Source organism: Prionailurus viverrinus, chromosome A2, assembly GCF_022837055.1.
Source record: "Prionailurus viverrinus isolate Anna chromosome A2, UM_Priviv_1.0, whole genome shotgun sequence".
In the NCBI taxonomy this organism is placed as follows: Eukaryota; Metazoa; Chordata; class Mammalia; order Carnivora; family Felidae; genus Prionailurus; species Prionailurus viverrinus.
In genome coordinates, this window is record NC_062562.1 from 6,525,992 (window position 1) to 6,547,871 (window position 21,880).

Here is a 21,880-nt window from a genome sequence, read left to right on the forward strand (position 1 = left end):
GAGAGGATGGGGGCCAGGGAAAGAAAGCCACAGGCTGACTCTGACACCCTATTCCAAGCACCAAGGCTTGGTATTTCTCTACCCAGGGCCCCATAAGTATAAAGAGGGAGTGGCCCCACCACAGCCCCCACAATCCCTCTGAGAGGGAGGAAGATTCTGTCACGGTCACACCAAATCACAGCCATAAATCATACCCTACAACATCTGTCCCATCAGAGGCACATTTATTCCTTTGCCCCCAGGCACCTGACACCTAATATGTGCCAGGTGCCCTTTAAGGTATTGGGGATAAGGAGGGGAACAAGATGAATGTGGTCCCTGGCCCCCTGGAGGGGACACACATCACAACCACACACAGTCACACACCATCGTAGCAACCAGTACAGTCCCACGTCTCCACCGTATTCTACCACGAGTCAAGTATGCACTATCGCGTACTGTTGTTTTGTGGCTCTACAATCTCACGCACCACAAGACGCACAATGATGCACAATGATGCATTCCACTCCCTCTCCTCAGCTTCCTGGACCTGGGGTGAAGCTGGACAAAATGCCTTCCCGTCCCCTGCCTCAGTTTCCCCGACCACTGAACCCCTACCTCAAAAGTCTCCTCCCCGAGGTCCTGGGTTCCCAACACAGTGAGTCCAGCCGTGCTAATGAATCGAGGCCCCTGGCCCAACGTGGGGGGCTGAGGTTCACAGTCGGCCACCAGAGTCACCATCCTGCCATCCACACTGATTGCCACACGGTGCCACCTGCAAGAGGACAGTCTCAGTGGGGGGTGCTTCTCACCCCACTTCTCTCTGGACCCCAACCTTCCCTATACTCACCTGCCATCCATGAGGTTGACCTGCTGGGGGAGGGGGCTGAAGGAGTCACCTAGGAGACCCAGAGCTGGCCCCAGAGCCAGGCCCAGCTGCCGAGCACCACCCTCATCATAAATGGACAGAAGGACAGATTGGTTGGCTGGCTGGCCCCGCAGAGTGATCAGCACGGAAAAGTTCTCGGGAAAGTGCCCATCTGAAGGGGCAGAGGGAAAGGGGCAGCTTAGAGGGCCTGGCAGGGACCCATGCTCCCAGGATGACTCCCCCCAACCCCTCCTGCACTGACTCACCTGGAAAAAGCTCCCACGTAGGGATGCCAAGTGTGGTGGCCTTGCCAACCCTGAATGCCCGGTCACCCTCCGGGGCCCTCTGGGGGCAGAAGCCAGGCCCTTCAGAGACCCCAGCCTGGCCCCCTCGCACACCCAGGGCCTTCAGCACATCCACAGGGTCTGCTGTAGAGAGAAGCCAGGGTGCAGGGCAGTTAAAACAAATCTAGGACTCCATGTGAGTAGCTCAGGTTTGGGGGCTTCAGCCCCCCACGGTGTTTGTGGGTCAGAGAGAAGGAGCGGGCGCAGGACCTGACCCATCTCACCACCCCACAGCTGTTCAGCCTCGTCAGCCTGTTGACTCCTGTTCCCCACCACCCCCCCGCTTGGTTTTTGGTAGGGGAAAAAAAAAAAGCTGACCTACTTCTGGGATGAATCAAGGCTTCCTGGCCTGAGCCCCAGAGCCAGACTGTCCCCCTCTCTGCTCTCCCCCGCACCAACTCCCTGGGGCTGCTTCCCAGCCTGAAGCCCCCTGCCAGGGGAAACCCGCTTGGAGAGGGGGGGCTCCTAGTGTGTGTTTCCCCCACCTCCTCCCTCTGACCTCCTCCTTTGACTGCCACTTCCTCTGAATTCCTCCTCCCTGATCATCACCCATGATCTACTCCCTTTCACCACTACCTCTCCTGACTTCTTCCTTCTGACCCCCTCCTTCCTTGATCACCATCACCCATGACCTCCTCTTTCTGCCTAACCCAGTCTCCTCCATCTGACCTGTGACCTCCCCATTTTATCACCTTCTCTGACCTCCTCCTGATGACTGCCTCTCTCTAATAACCTCCTGACCTCCTCCCTCTGACCCTATCCCTCCTGACCTCCTCCCTCTGACCCTATCCCTCTTATCCTAGCAAAGGAGGGAACTGGTCTGGCCCAACCAGATCCTAATCCAGGCCATCCTACCAGCCCCACCCCACACAGCAGGCCAGTGCTAAGTGGAACCACATGGCTTGGGCAGGGGAGGGCGGGGGCTTCCTCTGGGCCCAAAGCCCCTGCCTGCTCTCCCCTCCCCCCAGCAGACTGTCCCACTGACCCCCTGACCCAGCCTCTTGGCAGGAGTCAGATTCTGTCAAATCTGTCCATGACCTCACCCTGGGGGCGGTTCTACTGACCTCACCATTGGGAGTGAGGGTGGGGGGCCAGACTTGGGGGAGACAGGGGCTTGGATGAGGGACCCCCGTCCCAGCTCCTCCTGGGTCAGACCCTTCATTCTCCAGATTTACAGACCCTTATTCCAGCCTCCACTCACTCTTGCCTCCAACCTCCTGTTCTGTCTTTCTCCTCTCCCCCTCCCTGCCCTCTCTCTGTCCCACTTTCTGTGTTGGTCTTTCCAGGTCTTTCTCTGCATCCAACTCTGAATCAGTCTGTCTCTCTCACTCTCTTGTTTCCTAGCTCTTTCTGCGTGTCTCCTGGTACTTCATTGGTTCTCCTTCCTCTCTGTCTCTCTGTCCCTCTGTCCCTCCTCTCTCTCCCTCTCCCTCTCTCTCTCTCTCTATAGATAGATAGATAGATAGATAGATAGATAGATAGACATGTACATATATATACATATATACCGCATAACTGGCAGGGGTTACTCTCCTCATCCCCCTCTCTCTCCACACACACACACACACACACACACACACACACACACACACACACCCCTGTTCTGCTGCTGCCACCACCAGCCCCGTCTCTAATTGCCTGTTCTCTGGCTAGGCTGTCATTAAGAGGTATTTGGGTTACAGTCCCCTGAGACTAAGATCTGGGCTCCCAGGCTCTGTCAACCACAAGGGTCACTCCCCCATGGAATGATCATCCCAGCTGCCCCCTCTCCAGGCTGGAGCCCCAGGGAGGGCTGAGAGTCACGACCCCGTACAGTGTGGCTCTCCCAGGCTTTCCCCTCACCCAGACCCCTGTCTCGATGCAGCAGGAATGGGTGTCCCCTCAACCAGCTGCTCACTCACATTTAAAAAGTCCTTCTCAGCACCTAACCCAAATGTCTCTTGCTTCAATCTTGCATATCTTCTGTAGTGACCTTTCAGAAACTGACTGCCCTTTCTTTTCATGACTGGCTTTGTGACAAGGGGACACACAAGAGGCATTGAGTCCTGCCTGCAGGGTCAGAGGGTGGGGGTCTGTCAGGGACCCAGCCTGACCTTCCCCCACTCTCTCTCCTGTGCTGGTCAGGGCCCCAGGAAGATGTTGGATGGGGTCTAGGATATGAAGGGAGGCAGGCAGGGCCTAACTAGGCTGGGGCATGGTTGGGATCTCCTCAGATGTTCAGGAGAGCACAGGTGTGGGTGTGGGTGCTACTGTGTACATGAGATTGTGTAAGCACGTGCATGACTCTGTATGGACCAGGGAATGGCTGAGCACGTTGTCAGCATAGGCCAAGGATTTGGCCGACAATGGAGAGCCGAGGTGCAACTATTTGATGTGTGGGTGGGTATCTCCTGGCAGTGAGTTCACGGTCCGGCTGGTCACGCAGGTGAGTCCGTGATTATAATAGGCGACACTTGAGATGGGGAACTGTGGTCACATGGGAGAGTACGGACAAGTCGGCGAGCAGGTGACTGGTTGTGAATGCTGACTGTGTTGTGTGGATACCAGTGCACACATGTGCAAGAGTTGGAACGTGTAGGAGGGTGACAAAGGCTGTGACCCTGTGGCGGGTGGCTGCTGGGGTTGCCTGGGGCGTGGGCCCCGGTGTTTCACTTTGGGGTGTCCCAGAGGGCTTATATTTTTAATGGATGCCTATGATGGCACGAATGTATGCATGTGTCAGCATGGGAATGGGACATAAGCCAATTTAGGATAATCCACGTGAACAGGCACCTCCCTGAACTCCAGAGAAAGTGAGAAAGTGCAGGATGGGGTGTGTGTGTTTGTGTGTGTGTTTGTGTGTGTGTGTGTGTGTGTGTGTGTGTGTGTGTGTGTGTGTGTTGGGGGACTGAGCTCACCCTAGGAAGCGATTTCCAGGAGGCTCTAGCCCAGCCTCTCTCAGACCAGGGATGCCACTTGAGGGACCTTCCCAAACCCGTGGGCGCCCCCAACCGCGAACCCTGTGGGGCGGAGCTCGGCGTCCAGCCAAAAGCGCGCAGCTGGGCGTGCGTCAGCGCTGACTCACCCGTCCGCCGGCCCCCGGGACCCTTGGGGCCCCTGAGAAATTCCTCGGGAAAAACACCCGCAGCTCGCTCGGCTGGGGGGAGCAACTTCCACTTCCGCCCCCGCCCGCGCTCCGCCCCGCCCCGCCCCGCGCCCCGCCCCGCCTCGCCCCTCACCGCGGCCCTCGCGAGGCCCTGTCCATGGTGCTGATCGCGGCTCTGGGGAGCGCGGGGTGGGGGGAGGGGGGAGAAGTGGGGACAGAGGAGGTGGGCGCGCGCCAATTGGAGGCAGAGGAGGGAGAGGAAGAATAGGATGCAGCCATTAGGGGAGATGGAAAGGAAACTCTGAGTCCCCGATTAGCCCCCTCCCTTACTCGTCCCCACTCACCTTCACCCCCAAAATCACCCACTCACGTCCTCATGGGCGATTGTTTACGCCCCAGAATCACAACCGACCCTCATCGGGTCACCCAAAGACAAACAATCATACGCGTAACACTCACACGATTATTCTCTTAGGTCAGCCCCACACAGACACACCCACAACTCACAATCACCATACCCTTGGCCAGGAATCACCCATCACCCACATTCATACAATAGTCGTCAACTCCCACACCCACTTTCCCACACACGATTTCACTTCAAATGGCCTCACACACACATTGCCGCACACACAACTCTACGTCGCATTCATTCCAACGCATCCACCAGTAAAACACGGCCACACGTTTCCCCCCTCCCGCCAGCTGTCACACCCACAAATCGCCCAGAGTCTGACACGCGAGCCCGAACACAACACCCTATCCACGCGCAACGCGCACGCCCCCCCTGCACGCCCCCCCCATTCCTGACTCCACCCCATCTTTAGGACCTCGTTAGATCCTGCACCGGGGTCTTTTTCCTATCTCCTCCCTCCGGACTCACCGGCCTGCGTCCGGAGCAGAAGCTGCAGCGAGGCCAGGAGCAGGCAGAGGCCGGCCCGCGGCTGGCTCAGGCCTCGGCGACTCCCCATCCCGGCGGGCCCCACACGCAAGGCGGGGACCGGCCGGGGCGTCTACGGGGCGCGGCGTCTCCTCGGGCTCCGTGCGCTCACTTGCCGCGGCCGGCTCCACTCGGGATCGGCAGGAGACTGCGGGAGACCCCGCCCTGGCCTCGCCCTGCGCTCCAGAGCCCGGCCGGGCGGGGCTCGCTGGAGGGAGGGGGGGGGGGTGGCTGACAGCTGGTGGGGGAGTTGGGAAAGTTTGTGCTGAGTGCTGATTGGCCGGCCAAGGCCGGAGCCCTGGGCAAGGAGCTGGGTCCTCTATGCCCCACCCCACAGTGGAGGAAAAGGGTCACTCCCACCCAGCCTTAGAATTCGGGGTCCCAGACTTACCCCAAACTCTTTCCTCCTAACAGGCTCCCTCAAGGGAAGTCTGAGCCTCATTCAAACTTTCAGCCTCCATCCAAGCCCTGGAATTAAGGGGTATAGCTTTGTACCAAATCTATTCTGTCTCACCCAGGCCCCCAAATGGGGTTCGAGCCTGATGCTCAATTCTCACTCATTTCCTTTGCCCCAGTGCTTAGTCACACTATGAAAGGTACCAGCTTCATCCCAAGGCCTTCTCTTCAGGTGTCTAAATAGAGAATCCTGATCCCACCTCCAACCTCACCCCAGGTTACAAAGTGCGGTTCCCAGATTTACCCCAAACTCTCTTTTCCCCACCTAAATTCCAGAATTGGATGTCCTGGCCTCACCCCTAAACCCTCGACATGCATTCCAAAACATAGCTCTCTACTTCCCCCCAAACTCTTTTTTTTTTTTTATTTTTTTTCAACGTTTTTATTTATTTTTGGGACAGAGAGAGACAGAGCATGAACGGGGGAGGGGCAGAGAGAGAGGGAGACACAGAATCGGAAACAGGCTCCAGGCTCTGAGCCATCAGCCCAGAGCCCGACGCGGGGCTCGAACTCACGGACCGCGAGATCGGGACCTGGCTGAAGTCGGACGCTTAACCGACTGCGCCACCCAGGCGCCCCTTCAACGTTTATTTATTTATTTTGGGGACAGAGAGAGACAGAGCATGAACGGGGGAGGGGCAGAGAGAGAGGGAGACACAGAATCGGAAACAGGCTCCAGGCTCTGAGCCATCAGCCCAGAGCCCGACGCGGGGCTCGAACTCATGGAGCGCGAGATCGTGACCTGGCTGAAGTCGGACGCTTAACCGACTGCGCCACCCAGGCGCCCCCCCCCCAAACTCTTAACCTTGAAACAAAGGGTCCCATCTCCATCTCTAGCCTTCCTCTCCCCTCTCCCTGACTCAGGTCCCCAAATGGATGCCCTAGCCCCAATTCCAAATCTTCACATATGCCCCTATTAAATGGGGGAGTCTTGCCCTATCTGAAAACAGGGCACTGCCGCAGGGGGAGGTGGCGGGGAGGTGGATCCCTGCCACGTCTGGGGTGAGGCAGAGCTGTCTCTCATCCTACTGGGACCCCCCACTGTGAAGTTCCCTCCCCCCACCCCAGGGGGTCACATGGAGCTGTCTGTGCAATTGAACAAGCACAGACTTGCAGGATCTCAGGGTGCTTCTGCAAGGAGGAACCCAAGGGGCGTATCCTGGGCCCTAAACTGCCCCACCATGGGGAAGAGGGAGAAGCCGGCAGTGTCTCCCTCCCAGGCTCTGGCTCCACGGACAAAGAGTCTCTGTGTCCCTGGAGAGGAGGGGTGGGGCCCCATCTGGCCTGAGGGTGAAATGGGGGCTGTGGGGTGGGGAGAGAGAGGGAATCTCCCCAAGCTGCTCCTCCTCCCTCCTCAGGGACCTTGAGGCTAAGACTTCTGCTAAAAGATTCTCATAAAGATACTGCCCTGCCCTGCCCTGCCCTGCCTTGCTGGGAAGTTCTTCCTAGTCTAAGCCCATCTTCGGACATATCTATGCCCATTCCCCTTTTTGAAAGGACCTTTCTGGGACCACACTCGCTGTCATTTTCTCTCATTCTCTCCCTCTAATCAGAGATTCTTTGCCCAGAATAGAGACAGGAAGGGAATACCCCTGCTAGTTCCCCCAGCCCTAAATAATTTGAAATCGTAATAAAAAGACCCTAGTTATGAGTGTAGCAGTGAGGAGAAGAAATTTTTCACAGATAAAGGAAAGAGGCTATTTTGAGGTTAAAAGTTTCCTCCCAGCTGCCTGTCCAGGGTCCGTTCGGAATTGGCATCATCTGGGACCCCTTCGCCTTGCGGGGAATGCGTTGGAGGGTGTCTAGGAGGGGGCAGAGGAGCCAAGGGATGGGTGGCAGGAGTCAGGTGCTGGCCAGCAGAGGTCACCCATCCAGGGAGGGATCAACATGGCCGACGCACCCCGGACTGTACTGATCTCAGGCTGCTCGTCGGGAATTGGCCTGGAGCTCGCAGTACAGCTGGCTCATGACCACAGGCAGCGCTACCAAGGTTAGAGGCCCAGGGTGGGGCCGGGAAGGGCAGGGGTGGGCACGGCTTCTGAGGACCTTCAGCCGTCCTGGCACTATTTCCACTAGCCCATCCCTTCAGCTGTATTTGTGGGCTTGAGGAGGACCCAGGACACATGGAGGCCCCCTTCCCACCTCTGCTCAGGAATCACCCCTTCATCCAACCAATATTTCTTGTGCACCTACTGGGCGTCAGGCACTATTCAAGGTGCTGGAAACACAGCTCTGAACAAAATAGACAAAAATCTCTGCCCCGAGCAGTGGTGTGAGGGAGGAGAGGGAGAACAGACAATAAACAGATTTTAAAATTGTATAATATGTCTAGTGCCAATAAGTGCTAAGAAGCAAACTAAAACAAGGGTAGAGTGTGGTAGGAAGTGGGAGGTTGGTGATATTTTTTAAAGGGCTGGTGGGGAGGGCTTCCCGGAGGCTCCACTTGGCATTCCCTAGGACTCCCCTCCCCCACCCCTCCCCTGATTACCGCTCCGAAATAAGCCTCTTAAGTGACCCTGACCTTCGGGGCTTAAGGGGGTGGGGGGGCTCTAAATCTAGGGACCTGGCGTCCTGCAACTCTGGAGTAAAGTGCCCCAGTCTGCACTCCCCCCCCCCCGGGAACCTCTGACCCAGAGCACGCTGGAGCTGAAGTGGGCACAGGGCCACTACGTAAGAGGAGGTTGCAAGGCAAGGGCATTGCCCCAGTTGGCGGGGCTGATTCTCCCAGCCCTCTGCCCTCTGTCTTAGACACACACACAGCTTTGGGTGTGACAGTCTGAGGGCCAGGGTGCAAGGAAGCCATAGCACTGTATGTGTCTCTGTGCACACGCAGTGAGTGTGTAAAACTGCTGAAGGATGTTTATTCAATCACTTCCCGGCCTTTTGGCGAAGATCAGGTGTGAAGGATGTTTACCGAGTGCTTACAATGTGCCAGGTTCTGATCAAAGTGTCTCGCATCACGTGTATCAGTTAATCCCCGTATCACCTCTATGAGGTGGCCATTACCATTAGCTCCATCTTAGAAATGAGGAAACTGAGGCACATTGGGCCAAAGATCCTTGCCCAAGGTCGCCCAGCTGGAAAGTGGCAAAGCCCGGATTTGAACCCAGGCAACCCAGTCCCTGTGGCCACACTCGTCACTGTATGTAGATGCATGTGGTCCCATTCATCTGTGCAACACCCATGAATCACACAGGCCCACGGATCACGTGAAAGTGCCCACCAGGGCTGTGCATGTGTGATTGTGGGTACATGCACGAGGGGTACAAACAGGTACACAGGTATTTGAGCTCAGCACGCCAACAAACCCAGGTTGTTGTAGGGGCGGGACAGACGAGGAACTTCACTTTGCTGAGCCTCAGTGTGTCAGCCACTTCACCTACTTGTCCTGGCTTCTATTGCTAAGTAGCAAATCATCCCAAAACTTATGGTGTAATAGAACAACTGTAATCATCTGTGTCTCATGCTTTACAAAGGCCATAAATTTGGAAGGGCTCGGCCAGGCAGTTCTGGCTCAGGGTCAAAGGCTACAACTGGAACAGCGCGGGGTAGTCATGGGCCTGGGCAGGCATGAACCTCAGGGCTTCTCCATGTGGTCCCTCTATCTGGCTAGCTTGGGCTTCCTCCCAGCAGGGTAGTCTCGGGATAGCTGGGCCGCGACAAGGTGGCTGAAGATGTTGAGAGTGAACGTTACGGCAAACAAGGCAGAAACTGCAGCATCTTTTCTGGCTGAATCCCAGAAGCCATCCAATGTTACCTTCACCCTATTCTATTGACTCCCGGCTAGTCACAAGATTCAAGGAGAGGGACATGAGATTTCATGACTTGAGGGGGAGCAGCAAAGTTCTCAAAGAGCGTATGCGATGAAAGATATTGTGGCCATCTTTGGAAAATTAGTCAGTGGCCTAATCATAGGGAGGATTAGAGTCCTAGGATTAGAGGTAGGGTTTATAAAAGTGTTCAGCACAGTGTTTGGCACATGGCAGGTATTCAACAAGCTGAAATTTCTGTAGATGATGGAAACTTGGCTATTTGCATGTACACACACACACACACACACACACACACACACTGACCCTAAGTATGTATTTCTTTCCTCAAGGCAATATGTTCTATGTTTATTTTATTGGCGTCCTTCCTGGGCTATACATTCTGTGAAGCCAGGGACTTTGCCTATCTCATTTCATGCAATAGTCTCAGCACCTAGAATAGGGCACAGTGGATACTAAGTAGGTGCTCAGTAAAGGATGGATGAATGAATGGATGAAAGTACAGGTAAGTGAATGTACACAAATATGCATTTGTGGCCGTGTAGTGAATGTAAGTAGGTAAACCTATGGGTCCCCATCCCTCTGTGACTGTTCATGCAAGATTATGGAAATACATGCAAATGAATGCAGAGGGAAAAGGAGCCCAGTGCCTGACCCAACACCGGTCTCTGTTCCCAGTGGTGGCCACCATGAGGGACCTGGGAAAGAAGGGGGCACTGGAAGCAGCTGCTGGAGAGGCTCTGGGGCAGACCCTCACCGTGGCCCAGCTGGACGTGTGCAGTGACGAGTCAGTGGCCCAGTGTCTCAGCTGCATCCAGGGAGGGGAAGTGGACGTGCTGGGTGAGACCGAACAGCCCCCGGGGGTCACTCCCCTCCCTGCCCTAACCACAGGTCCTCGTCCCAGCGAATCCTCTCCACTGTCTGAGCACCAGCTTTCCTGCTTCACCAGAAACCTGTAGCCCTGGACAGAAGGGGTAGACAAGCCGGCTAAAAGCCCAGGGTACCTGTTTATTAAGGATACAAGAATAAACTTGAGTCCTGGGTGTAGGATGGATTTTATTGAATAGAACTTCCCACATTTGGAGAAAACCATATGCAGTTGGAAAAATTACTCTGATGAGTCATTTTGGGGAAAGAGCTTCTGTTGAAGAAGCGACACAAGTTCCCTCAGAGGCTTTTGAAGGAGGGCAGGTGTGGCTGTTTTGACGCAATGTGGGGTCAGAGCTGAACGGCTCATGTATTAAGGGGAGGCTGTTCCCAGCAGCCCTTCCCCCCCCACCCAGGGTTCAGGGTCCCTATAACAAATGTTAAACTATATGTAAAAATCACCAGGGCTCCACACTCTTCCACTCGAGATACTCTGGCCTGGCCCTGAATTTGGAGCAGGGGATGGGATGATCCAGGGAGTGTCCCCACAGGAGTGGCACTAGAGGGGTTTGGGGGACCTCAATGTAACCTCACCCCCCTTAGTGAATAATGCTGGAGTGGGCCTGGTGGGGCCCTTGGAGGGGCTCAGCCTAGCTGCCATGCAGAACGTCTTCGATACCAACTTTTTCGGGGCTGTGCGTCTCGTCAGAGCTGTGCTTCCTGGCATGAAGAAAAGGAGAAAGGGCCACATTGTGGTGGTCAGCAGTGTGATGGGGCTGCAGGGTAAGCCCTGGGGACCCATCCCTGCGAATCCCCCCAGTGTCTGACCCTCCCCAGGCCGGAAGGATGGCAAATAGGTTTTAGCTCATACTCCAAATGAGCCTGTGTGGGGAAGGATTCCAAAGCTCTGAAGGAAGAATTTCGGGAAGAGTCTATGTCCACCATACTGTAAGAGGAGGCAGTGGTCTTACAAATACGGCCAATGGCCATCCACATCCAGTATCAGACCTACTTCCCAACACCTCTACAAGTCTCGCCCATCTCCCCAAACCCGAAAGAACCGTCAGAACTCCTCTGTGACGTTTTCTTGCCAAACACCTCCGACCAAGCCCTGGCGACGTCTAGCTCTGGGGCTCTGAGGTTCTGCAGAAACGGGGAGCAGTGATTGCTCAGTGATGTCTGCTATTGGCCTGCTATGGAGACCACCTGTTTGCCATCCAGGCTCCTGGGTCTTTCCTCCTTGAGTCCCTCTAGACTCCCTTCCTCCCCAAGGAAACTCCCTGGGATCCGCCCCCCTCCTCAGCAGGCCCCTTAAAGAATCCCCCTTACTTGTTAAGAATCTGATTCTACTACTCAGCCCCATCTCTTTGGTCCCTCTTCCAGCTGCACCTCCTAACCTCAGGGGCTACATTCCCTCTTCATAAAAACAGATAAGAGCCCCAGTGAATCGGACTTGCCTTCAGGGGCCCTGGAAATCCTATGCTCAAGTGGCCCAGAGGTTTAGAGGATGGAGGGAAGAAGGGTTTTCCAGGGCTAAGGACAGGTGGAGCACAGGGCAACCCAGGACAACCTAATCCTGAGCCCATATGCTCCCATCACACATACATACACTCACCATGTTGGCCCTCGATAGCCCCTCATCCTGATCTTCAAACCCGCTTTGCTCTGTCTCCTGAAGACCCCATGTCCCTCTGGACCCACAAGCCCATCACCCAGACCCCAAAGGGCTCAACCTCCTCCAATCCTCTCAGGTGTCGTGTTCAATGAAGTCTATGCAGCCTCCAAGTTCGCCCTGGAGGGATTCTTTGAGAGCCTGGCTGTACAGCTGCTGCAATTCAACATCTTGTGAGGCGGGCGTTTGGGTAGTGAAGGGGGAACGGGAGACAGTGGTGGGGAAAGACAAGGGAAACGGAGGCAGCGAGGAGGAGTGGGGTGGGAAGGCAGTGATGGTGGGGAAATGGAATCAGGAAATGGAGGTATGGGAGGAGGATGGGCGGTACCAGGGGAAGGGCAGTGGGTGGGCTGGGGAACCAGGAAGGATGGGGAGAGCGAGGAGGAGAGGGACGTCAATGGGGCCGCGAGGGGGTCGGGGTACCAGGCCCCGGTGCCCCTCCCTATATCCCCAGCATCACCCTGGTGGAACCTGGTCCAGTGGTCACTGACTTTGAGGGGAAGCTCCTGGAGCAGGTTTCCACGGCCGAGTTCCCAGACACCGACCCTGACACCTTGCACTACTTCCGAGATTTCTACCTCCCAGCCTCCAGGGAGCTCTTTCGCTCCGTAGGGCAGAGCCCACGGGATGTGGCCCAGGTGAGTGGGGGGAGGGGGAGCGCAGAGCCCCAAAGACGCGGCTCGGGGAGGGGGGAGGGGGGAGGGGAGGGTGCCCCACCCTGCAAACCCCGCCTCCCTGAATCCAAGAACTCAGGGCTCCACCCCATAGGTCATCGTCAAGGTCATCAGTTCACCCAGACCCCCCCTGCGCCGACAGACCAACGCCCGCTACACCCCGCTGGCTGCACTCAAGGCTGTGGACCCCTCCGGCAGCCTTTACGTGCGCACCTCCCACCGCCTGCTCTTCCGCTGGACGCGCTTCCTCAACCTTGGCCTCCGATGTCTGGCCTGCGGCTGCCTCCGCATCCGAATATGGCCCCGGTGAGCAGAGCTTCACCCGACCCTCCCCACCCCTGCACAGCCAGGCGTCTTCAGTTCATACCGATCTCAGAGGCCTCTACGGACTCTTCATTCATTCATGCACTCAGCAATCTGCCTGACCCACTCTGTGCCTGGGCCTTGGTGGGGCCCCAGAAATCCCTCAGCCTCAAGGCACACACACCCCGCCCTCCCCCCCCCCCCCCATGGTCAGGGCTCGGGCAGAAAGAGGGAGCCTTGGACCCTGGGCTGAGGAGCCCAGAGTAGGGAGGCTGGAGCTGTGTCTGGGAACGCAAGGTAGGCTTCCTGGAGGAGGGGACATTGTTGCTGGACCTTGAAAGATGAAATAGACTGCCTCATTCAACCTCTGGACTTTATTATCTTGGGCCTGGAAATACAAGGATGATCTAAAACGCCCTCCACATAGAACCGAGTTGACTAAGGGGTCTTCAAGACTTTTCCGGTCACACAGCCCATCAGCAAAATGTTTCATGCACTCACCAGCGGCACATGTATATTTTTTTATCAAATATATATTTGTTACCACTAGCAATCCCTATATTAAATATTTAATAAAGCTCAACTCCCTATGTCTAAATAAAAAATTTAAAAAGCAATGAGATTCACTTCACACACATTAGAACGACTGCTATAAATAAACCGCGCAAACAACACTCGAGAAAACAACAAGTATTGGTGACAAGGTGAAGAAATCGGAAGCCTTGTGCACTGTCGGTGAGAATGTAAAACGGTACGGTCACTGTGGAAAATAGCGTGATAGTTCCTCAAAAAACGAGACAGAATTATCACGTGACTCAGCAGTTCCATTTCTGGGTGTGACCCAAAGAACTGAAAGCAGGGTCTCAAGGAGATATTGGCACACCCACATTCATGGCAGCATGATTCACAACGGCCAAATGTGGAAGCAACCCCATCAACGGGTCCATCAACAGAAGACTGGATGAACACAATGAGGTACATCCACACGATGGAATGTTCTTCAGCCTTAAAAGGAAGTCAGTTCCAACACCTGCTACAATACGAATAAACCTCGAGAGCATTATACTCCGTGAAATAAGCTAGACACGAAAGGACAGATACTGTAGGATTCCACTTGGATGAGGTCCCTAGAGGAGTCCCATTCACAGAGATAGGAAGTAGATGGTGGGCTCCAGGAGGGGGTGGGGAGTCAGTGTTTTGGGGGGACAGAGTCTCAGTTTGCAAGACATAATGCGTTCTGGAGATGGGCGGTAGGGAGGGCTGCACAACCACGAGAATGTACTTAACGCCACAGAACTGAACACTTAAAAATGGTGAACATGGTAAATTTCGTGTTATGTACATTTTATCACAATTAAAATTTTTATTTTTCATTATTTTTTATGTTTATTTATTTTTGACAGAGAGAGAGAGAGAGAGCGTGAGTGGGTGAGGGGCAGAGAGAGAAGGAGACAGAAGATCTGAAGCGGGGTCTGGGCTGACAGAGGAGAGCCCCACGTGGGGTCAAACTCATGAGCCATGAGAGATCACGACCTGAGCTGATGTCAGATACTTAACCGACTGAGTCACCCAGGCACCCCCACAGTTAAAAATTTTTATTTTATTTATTTATTTTTTTTTTAATTTTTTTTTCAATGTTTATTTTTGGGACAGAGAGAGACAGAGCATGAACGGGGGAGGGTCAGAGAGAGAGGGAGACACAGAATCTGAAGCAGTCTCCAGGCTCTGAGCTGTCAGCACAGAGCCCGATGCAGGGCTCGAACTCACGGACCATGAGATCATGACCTGAGCCAAAGTCGGATGCTTAACCGACTGAGCCACCCAGGCGCCCCTCAGGTCATGATCCTGTAGTTTATGAGTTTGAGTCCCACATCGGGCTTCACGCTCACAGTGTGGAGCATGCTTGGGACTCTCTCTCTCTCTCTCTCTCTCTCTCTCACTCTCTCTCTCTCTCCCTCTCTCTCTGCCCCTCCCCTGCTCTCTCGCTCTCTTAAAATAAATAAATAAACCTTAAAAATTTTTTAAGCAATAAGGGTCCTACTGGAGCCCCCAAGAGAGTATTACCAAGTTTCTTAGTCCTCATGTGGAGAATTCGGAAGCAAATGGACTGACTCCGTGTCCAATGCTGATTCTGTTTCTTGTTCACTGGGTGACCCTGGGCAGGTGACGTGCTGGTGGCATCTCCCAGAGAGCGGAGCTAACGGTAACAGCACCGAAATGACAGGAAGAGTCCCGCGCGCTGGAGGTGGAGTCTTTGTGATGCTTCACGTCTGGCTACCACCGTGGAGGGCCAGGCCCCGGGCGAAGGGGTTTTCATCAATGTTTGCTCTTGCAACCTTAGTAGACAGAGGCACTCAGAAGCTGCCCAGTTCATAAATGAGGAAACCGAGGTTGTCCAGAGCAGAGGGAGGGGCAGGAATCAAGCCTGGGTCTCTCCAACTCAGTCTATGCTGACCTCCAGGGACCTCTAGTAACATCTTCTAGGAAAAGGGAAACTGAGTCCAGGGCCCTCCACACGTGTCTTTGAGTCAGAGATAATGGAGCTGCTTACTATTTTTTTCTCAAATGCGCTCCTCTTTCCCCTCCCCGACATTGGATTTCTCAAGCGTGTTGGAAATACCTACAAAAGAATGTATGAAATTAGATCATGACGCCCGTTGCACAGCCTTGTGACTTGACCCAAACCACTGAATCTCACGCTTTAAAATGGCAGATTTCACGGTATATGAATTACATCTCAATTTAAAATTTAAACACATTTTTAAAAAGAATATAAGGGGCACACGTGTGTAAAAAGGTCTTTGGGCTGCCTCAAGAGGTTCACCCAAGGTTTACATCAGCCGGTTTCCTCCACATCTAGTTTTTGGTTGTGTGGGGCTCTGCCGATAGGAGGCATCAGCGGGGGATGAGAGGCTGGGAGGAGAAAGGCCAGAGTATTTGTCTCCCCCCACCCCGCCCCAGAGCTCCCTCCATGGGGGCCACTGCCTTATGACAGATGGTCCCAGCTGAGGCCCCAGCTCCAGTGTCTAAGAGCCACTCCCCCCTTGCCCCTTTCAGCTAAAGATGGTGATAGGACCCCCCAGAGGTCAGCAGAATGGTACTGCACTCCATAGGGCTACCCGCCTTCTGTCTCTACTTTTGCAATTGTCCCTGTCTTCATGGAGCCCCAAATTACCCACTTTGAGTGTACTATCTCTTTCCATCCGGGACTCTGACTGACATCATGCATGTGTGCAAAAGACCAGGGGAGCAAAACACATACACACGAGCCCACCATCAGACTCCACCATTAGAACATTATTGATATTTGATGCCTGCCTTACCCCAAGAGTCTCCACTGTCCTGAATTCTATGTCCAATATTCTCTTGTTTAAAAAAAAAAAAAAAACCCAAAAACTCCCTTAAATAAATAATTTTATTTATTTATTTATTTTTAAATTTTTCTTTAACGTTTATTTATTTTTGAGACAGAGCATGAACGGGGGAGGGTCAGAGAGAGGGAGACACAGAATCCGAAACAGGCTCCAGGCTCTGAGCCGTCAGCACAGAGCCCGACGCGGGGCTCGAACTCACAGACCGCGAGATCATGACCTGAGCCGAAGTCGGCCGCTTAACTGACTGAGCCACCCAGGCGCCCCAAATAAATTATTTTAAAAGACAAATTTATCTTCTTGCCAACAAGGAAAAGCCATCAAAGTCACCGTGCGTGAAGCCAAACTCGATAGTTATTTACAGGTGGGGCATACAGTATTCCGAACCCCAGACTCATAGACTCCTGGTGTGAGAACATACCAGACCTTCTTCTCAGATTCCCCAGCAGCTACACAAGTGAGCATGTGACCCCGATTCCACTCAACAGATGTACAGGATTTAGAGTTGAGAACCCCCCCCCCCAAAGGAGGAGGGATCAGGAAAGGGAGGTGGCAGGAGAGACGGGGCATTGACGGAAGTGTCATGGAAAGCCAGAGTTTCAGGTTGGACTCAGGAGGAGGATTTAAGCTCCTGCCCTGCACCCCCACTTTGTCCCTGTCCATCTTCGAAGGCTGGTGATTTCATTAGCCCCCAGCATCCAACCAGGTAAATTGCTTTGCAGCTTAAATCACCCTGAGCCAGTTTCTGTTGCATATAAAGAAGAATCACCACCAATCCAGATGGCAACATAAAAGCAAAAGCAGAGTGTGTGTTTTGGGGCAGGGACTGTTACTACATTTTAGCTGGATGCTATTGCTTACAACAGAAATAGGCCGACGTTCAGAAGGTGTTGACGCACTAACCCTTGGTTCTCGATTTGTGCACTCACACCTGCTCCTTTGTCCTCTCTCCCCATCTTAGCAGAGGGAAGTCTGTTCTGATTGCTCACGCCAAAACTCTCGGAGTCATCATACCTCACGGCTAATCAGATCTTGCTCACTTGACCTGTAAAATAGATTCAAATATATCCAACCAACCGTGTTGCAACACCTTCTGGGCCCCCACCCTAGTCCAACCACCATCATTTCTCACCTGGAGCATTGCACCAGCCCCCTCCCCGCTTCTGCACTCGCTCCCCCTACAGTCCATTCTCCACGCAACAGCCCAGAGGATCTTTAAATTATTTTTTTTAACGTTTATTCACCTTTGAGAGAGAGAGAGACAGAGCATGAGCGGGGAAGGGGCAGAGAGAGGGAGACACAGAATCCGAAGCAGGTTCCAGGCTCTGAGCTGTCAGCACAGAGCCCGAGGCGGGGCTTGAACTCACGGACCGCGAGATCATGACCTGAGCTGAAGTCGGATGCTCAACCAACTGAGCCACCCAGGCGCCCCCCCCCCCCCCCCCGCCGCCAGAGGATGTTTAAAATCAGCTTTTGACTAGCTAAAATGCTCAGTGCTTTAAAAAATCAATATAGGGGCGCCTGGGTGGCGCAGTCGGTTAAGCGTCCGACTTCAGCCAGGTCATGATCTCGCGGTCTGTGAGTTCGAGCCCCGCGTCAGGCTCTGGGCTGATGGCTCAGAGCCTGGAGCCTGTTTCCGATTCTGTGTCTCCCTCTCTCTCTGCCCCTCCCCCGTTCATGCTCTGTCTCTCTCTGTCCCAAAAATAAATAAACGTTGAAAAAAAAATCAATATATATGTGCATATATATATATTTAATTTTTTTTAAGTAGGCTCAATGCCCAACGTGGGGCTTGAACTCACAACCCTGAGATTGAGAGTCACATGCTCTACTGACTGAGTCAGCCAGGCACACCTGAAAGAATACTTTAAAAAACAATTCTCCTAGGGGCGCCTGGGTGGCTCAGTCAGTTGGGCGTCCAATTTCGGCACAGGTCATGATCTCACAGCTTATGGATTTGAGCCCTGCATCGGGCTCTCTGCTGTCAGCACAGAGCCTGCTTCAGATCCTCTTCCCCCCCACCTCTGCCCCTCCCCTGCTCATGTCCTGTCTCTCCCCCTCTCTCAAAAATAAATATTTTTAAAAATTCTCCTGCCCTCCTCTTTCCCTCAACTGCCCAATTCCCGACACCCCCCACCTCGAGTTATCTATCCAGATTTTCTTTCTTTTTTTTTAAATTTTTTAATGTTTATTTATTTTTGAGAGAGAGAGAGACAGACAGACAGAGCACGAATGGGGGAGGGTGGAGAGAGAGAAGGAGACACAGAATCCGAAGCAGGCTCCAGGTTCCCAGGTGTCAGCACAGAGCCAGACATGGTGCTCTGACTCATGGACTGTGAGATCATGACCTGAGCTGAAGTCGGACACCCAACCAACTGAGCCACCCAGGTGCCCCATTTAAAAAAAAAAATTTTAATGTTTATTTGTTTTCGAGAGAGAGACAGAACGCGATATCCAGATTTTCTTTCTGATTATACAAGAAAAAAACTGATAAGCAAACTGTGGTATTATACACGCAAAGGAATGTTATTCCACCTTAAAAAGGAGGAAAATTCTGGCACCTGCTACACCATGGGTGAACCTTGAAGACATTAAGCGGAGGGACATAAGCCAGACACAAAAGGATAAATACATTGTACGATTCCACTTATGCAAATCCATAGACAAAAAAGTAAAACAGAGGTTAACAGAGGCTGGGGGAGGGGGAATGGGAAGTCAGTGTTTCGTGGGGACAGAGTTTCAGTTTGAGAAGGCGGAACGTTCTAGAGACGGATGGTGGGGATGGTCGCATGGCGACGTGAATGTGCTTGATAGCATTCCACTGTACGTCAAAAATGGCTAAAATGATAAGTTTTACGTTGTGCAGATTTTACCGCATTAAAAAAAATAAATATACTGGAAAAACTGAATATATATATATATATATGTGATCTTTTTCACAAAAAGCAGCATACTATGAGATCTTTCCTTGACTACTACATCCTGGAAGTGTTTCCCGATCAGCCCGAGCAGACATTCTCATTCCTTTGCACAGCTGCAAAATATTGCATTGTGTAGATGGACAATAATTTATGCAACTGGTCCTGTACTGATGAATCTTTGGGCTCCCTCCAATCCTCTCCTATTATGTAAACGGCTGCAACGGATGACCTTGTGTGCATACATCATTTCACACGTGTGCAAGCGTCTCTGTCTTGGGATTACTTGGCCAAAGAAACTATGCATTTGTCATTTCTACAAACATTATCAAATTCATCTCTATTGGGAAGGACTGATGTCCATATGTTAACATGGTCACTTCCTCATAGCCTCACCGCACTGTGCGTGATTAGTCTTCTAAATTTTGGCCAACCTGATGGGTAAAAATCAGTACTTCACATTTCTCTTTTTTTTTTTAACCATACTGTTTTATTTTTTTATTATTATTTTAAAAAAATTTTTTTAACGTTTATTTATTTTTGAGACAGAGACACAGAGCATGAACGGGGAAGGGTCAGAGAGAGGGAGACACAGAATCTGAAGCAGACCCCAGGCTCTGAGCTGTCAGCACAGAGCCCGACGCGGGGCTCGAACTCACGGACCGCGAGATCATGACCTGAGCCGAAGTCGGCCGCCCAACCGACTGAGCCACCCAGGCGCCCCTTATTATTATTTTTTAAATATGAAATCTATTGTCAAATTGGTTACCATACAACACCCAGTGCACATTTCTGTGATATTAACTTGCATTTCCCTTATTGTGAGTAAGGCTGTCCTTTCACATGTCAAAGAACCTTTTGTATTTCATTTTTTGTGAACATCCCGATCACACGTTTTGCTCAAGGTTTTCTGACTTTTTAACGCTTTTATTTATTTTTGAGAGACAGAGAGAGAGTGCGAGTGGGGGAAAGGACAGAGAGAGAGAGAGAGAGAGAGAGAGAGGGAGACACAGAGTCCAAAGCAGGCTCCAGGCTCTGAGATGTCAGCACTAGCCCGACATGGGGCTCGAACTCACAAACCGCGAGATCATAACCTAAGCATGACCTGAGCCGGAGTCAGACGCTCAACCGACTGAGCCACCCAGGTGCCCCTTGCTCAAGTTTTTCTATTGGACTGCTTATCTATATTTTTTTGAGGGGGGGGGGCAGAAAGAGAGGAAGAGAGAGGGAATCCCCAGCAGGTCCCGCACTGCCAGCACAGAGTCCTATGTGGGGTTTGAACTCACCAACTGTGAGATCCTGACCTGAGCCAAAACCGAGTGAGACGCTTAACTGACTGAGCCACCCAGGCGCCCCTGGATTGTTTATATTTTTATTATTAATTCTTAGAAATTCTTTACATATTATGGCGATTAGGGTGCCTGTAATATGAAGTGCACTCTTCCCCCATTTTTTCAACTTTTCTGTGACATAATGTGGCCTTATTTTTATGTCATGGAATTATTTGCCCTCCTTAGGGCTTTGAACTAAGTGAAAATCACCTTTGGATTTCAGGTCAGAGGAAGAAAGGACCTGCCCAGACTAATTCTGTTAAAACAGAAAGATAATATTGCTTTTCTTTTCAAAATTCTCCAATGGTTCCCCCTCTTACTTAGACTCAAAATCCACAGCTATGAGGCCTCCTACATGTTCTGACCCTTAAATATTAATCCCAAATTATCTTCTACTCTCTCCCTTTCACCCGCTTCATTCTGGAAACACTGACCTCCTTACTATTTCTTTTTTTTTTTTTTTAATTTTTTTTAACATTTATTTATTTTCTTTGAGAGACAGAGAAGGAGCAGGGAAGGGGCAGAGAGAGAGAGGCAGACACAGAATCCAAAGCAGGCTCCAGGCTCTGAGCTGTCAGCACAGAACCCGATGTGGGGCTCAAACTAATGAACCTCAAGATCATGACCTGAGCTGAAGCCGGCCGCTTAACCGACTGAGCCACCCAAGTGCTCTTCCTTACTATTTCTTAAATGCTCCATGCACATTCCTACCTCAGGGCCTTTGTATTTGCTGTTCCATCCGCCTAGAATGCTTTTCCCAGATAGCCACATGGCTCCCTCCTTCGGTTCATGAAGGTGCTCAGATGTCACCTTCTCAGAGAGGCCATAAGAGTGTACCCTATCGCCCTATCCCCTGAACCTGCTTTTTTTGTCAATACCTGACATACACGAAAGTTATGTTTCCTGCCTGTCTCCCCCCACTAGAATGTCACCTCCCTGGGGAGGAGACTGTCCTCTCCTCGACCACACCCCCAACCCCTACTAGAGTATGTGGCACATGATAGATACCCAAATATCTGACACCTGAAAGAATGGGTGGGTAAATTAAGGCATCAAAATGAATCCGTGTCTGGGACACGTGGGTGGCTCAGTCGGGGTTAAGCATCCGACTCTTGATTTCGGTTCAGGTCATGATCTCGCTGTTCGTGAGTTCAAGGCCAGCGACAGGCTCTGTGCTGACAGTGCAGAACCTGCTTGGGATCCTCTCTCTCCGTCCCTCCCCCGCTTGCTCTCGCGCTCTCTTGCTCAAAATAAATAAATAAACTAAAAAATTTTTTAAATCAAACAAATTTTAAAAATGAG

The 21,880-nt window shown here is 52.4% G+C and overlaps 2 protein-coding genes across 4 annotated transcripts in view; one reads left to right on the forward strand and one right to left on the reverse strand.

The window, feature by feature from the left end:
* Positions 1-5,382, reverse strand: part of COL5A3 (collagen type V alpha 3 chain) — a 36,025-nt gene extending 30,643 nt beyond the window's left edge. Inside the window, exons 1-4 of one of the 3 annotated variants that reach the window (XM_047849509.1) lie at positions 5,160-5,382; positions 1,114-1,272; positions 830-1,019; positions 598-754 (exon numbers count right to left, since the gene is read on the reverse strand). In XM_047849509.1, coding sequence (XP_047705465.1) covers positions 598-754; positions 830-1,019; positions 1,114-1,272; positions 5,160-5,247 — 594 coding nt within the window. In that variant the 5' untranslated portion in view covers positions 5,248-5,382. Of the gene's footprint in view, positions 1-597; positions 755-829; positions 1,020-1,113; positions 1,276-5,159 lie in introns of those variants that run through there. The other 2 variants (XM_047849508.1, XM_047849510.1) reach the window with 2 other exon arrangements.
* A 2,177-nt stretch (positions 5,383-7,559) lies between these two features.
* On the forward strand, positions 7,560-12,965 carry RDH8 (retinol dehydrogenase 8). Its single transcript, XM_047849511.1, has 6 exons — positions 7,560-7,662; positions 10,121-10,282; positions 10,913-11,092; positions 12,061-12,154; positions 12,436-12,619; positions 12,750-12,965. The coding sequence occupies exons 1-6, from the start codon at positions 7,560-7,562 to the stop codon at positions 12,963-12,965; spliced, it is 939 nt and encodes a 312-aa protein (XP_047705467.1).
* Positions 12,966-21,880: the final 8,915 nt, after the last annotated feature.

Bases quoted from the DNA above. Each gene is read 5' to 3' on its own strand.
- RDH8 (XM_047849511.1), top strand. From the start codon at position 7,560: ATGGCCGACGCACCCCGGACTGTACTGATCTCAGGCTGCTCGTCGGGA. The intron at 7,663-10,120 runs GTTAGAGGCCCA...CTCTGTTCCCAG, and splicing joins CCACAGGCAGCGCTACCAAG to TGGTGGCCACCATGAGGGAC. The intron at 11,093-12,060 runs GTAAGCCCTGGG...CAATCCTCTCAG, and splicing joins CAGTGTGATGGGGCTGCAGG to GTGTCGTGTTCAATGAAGTC.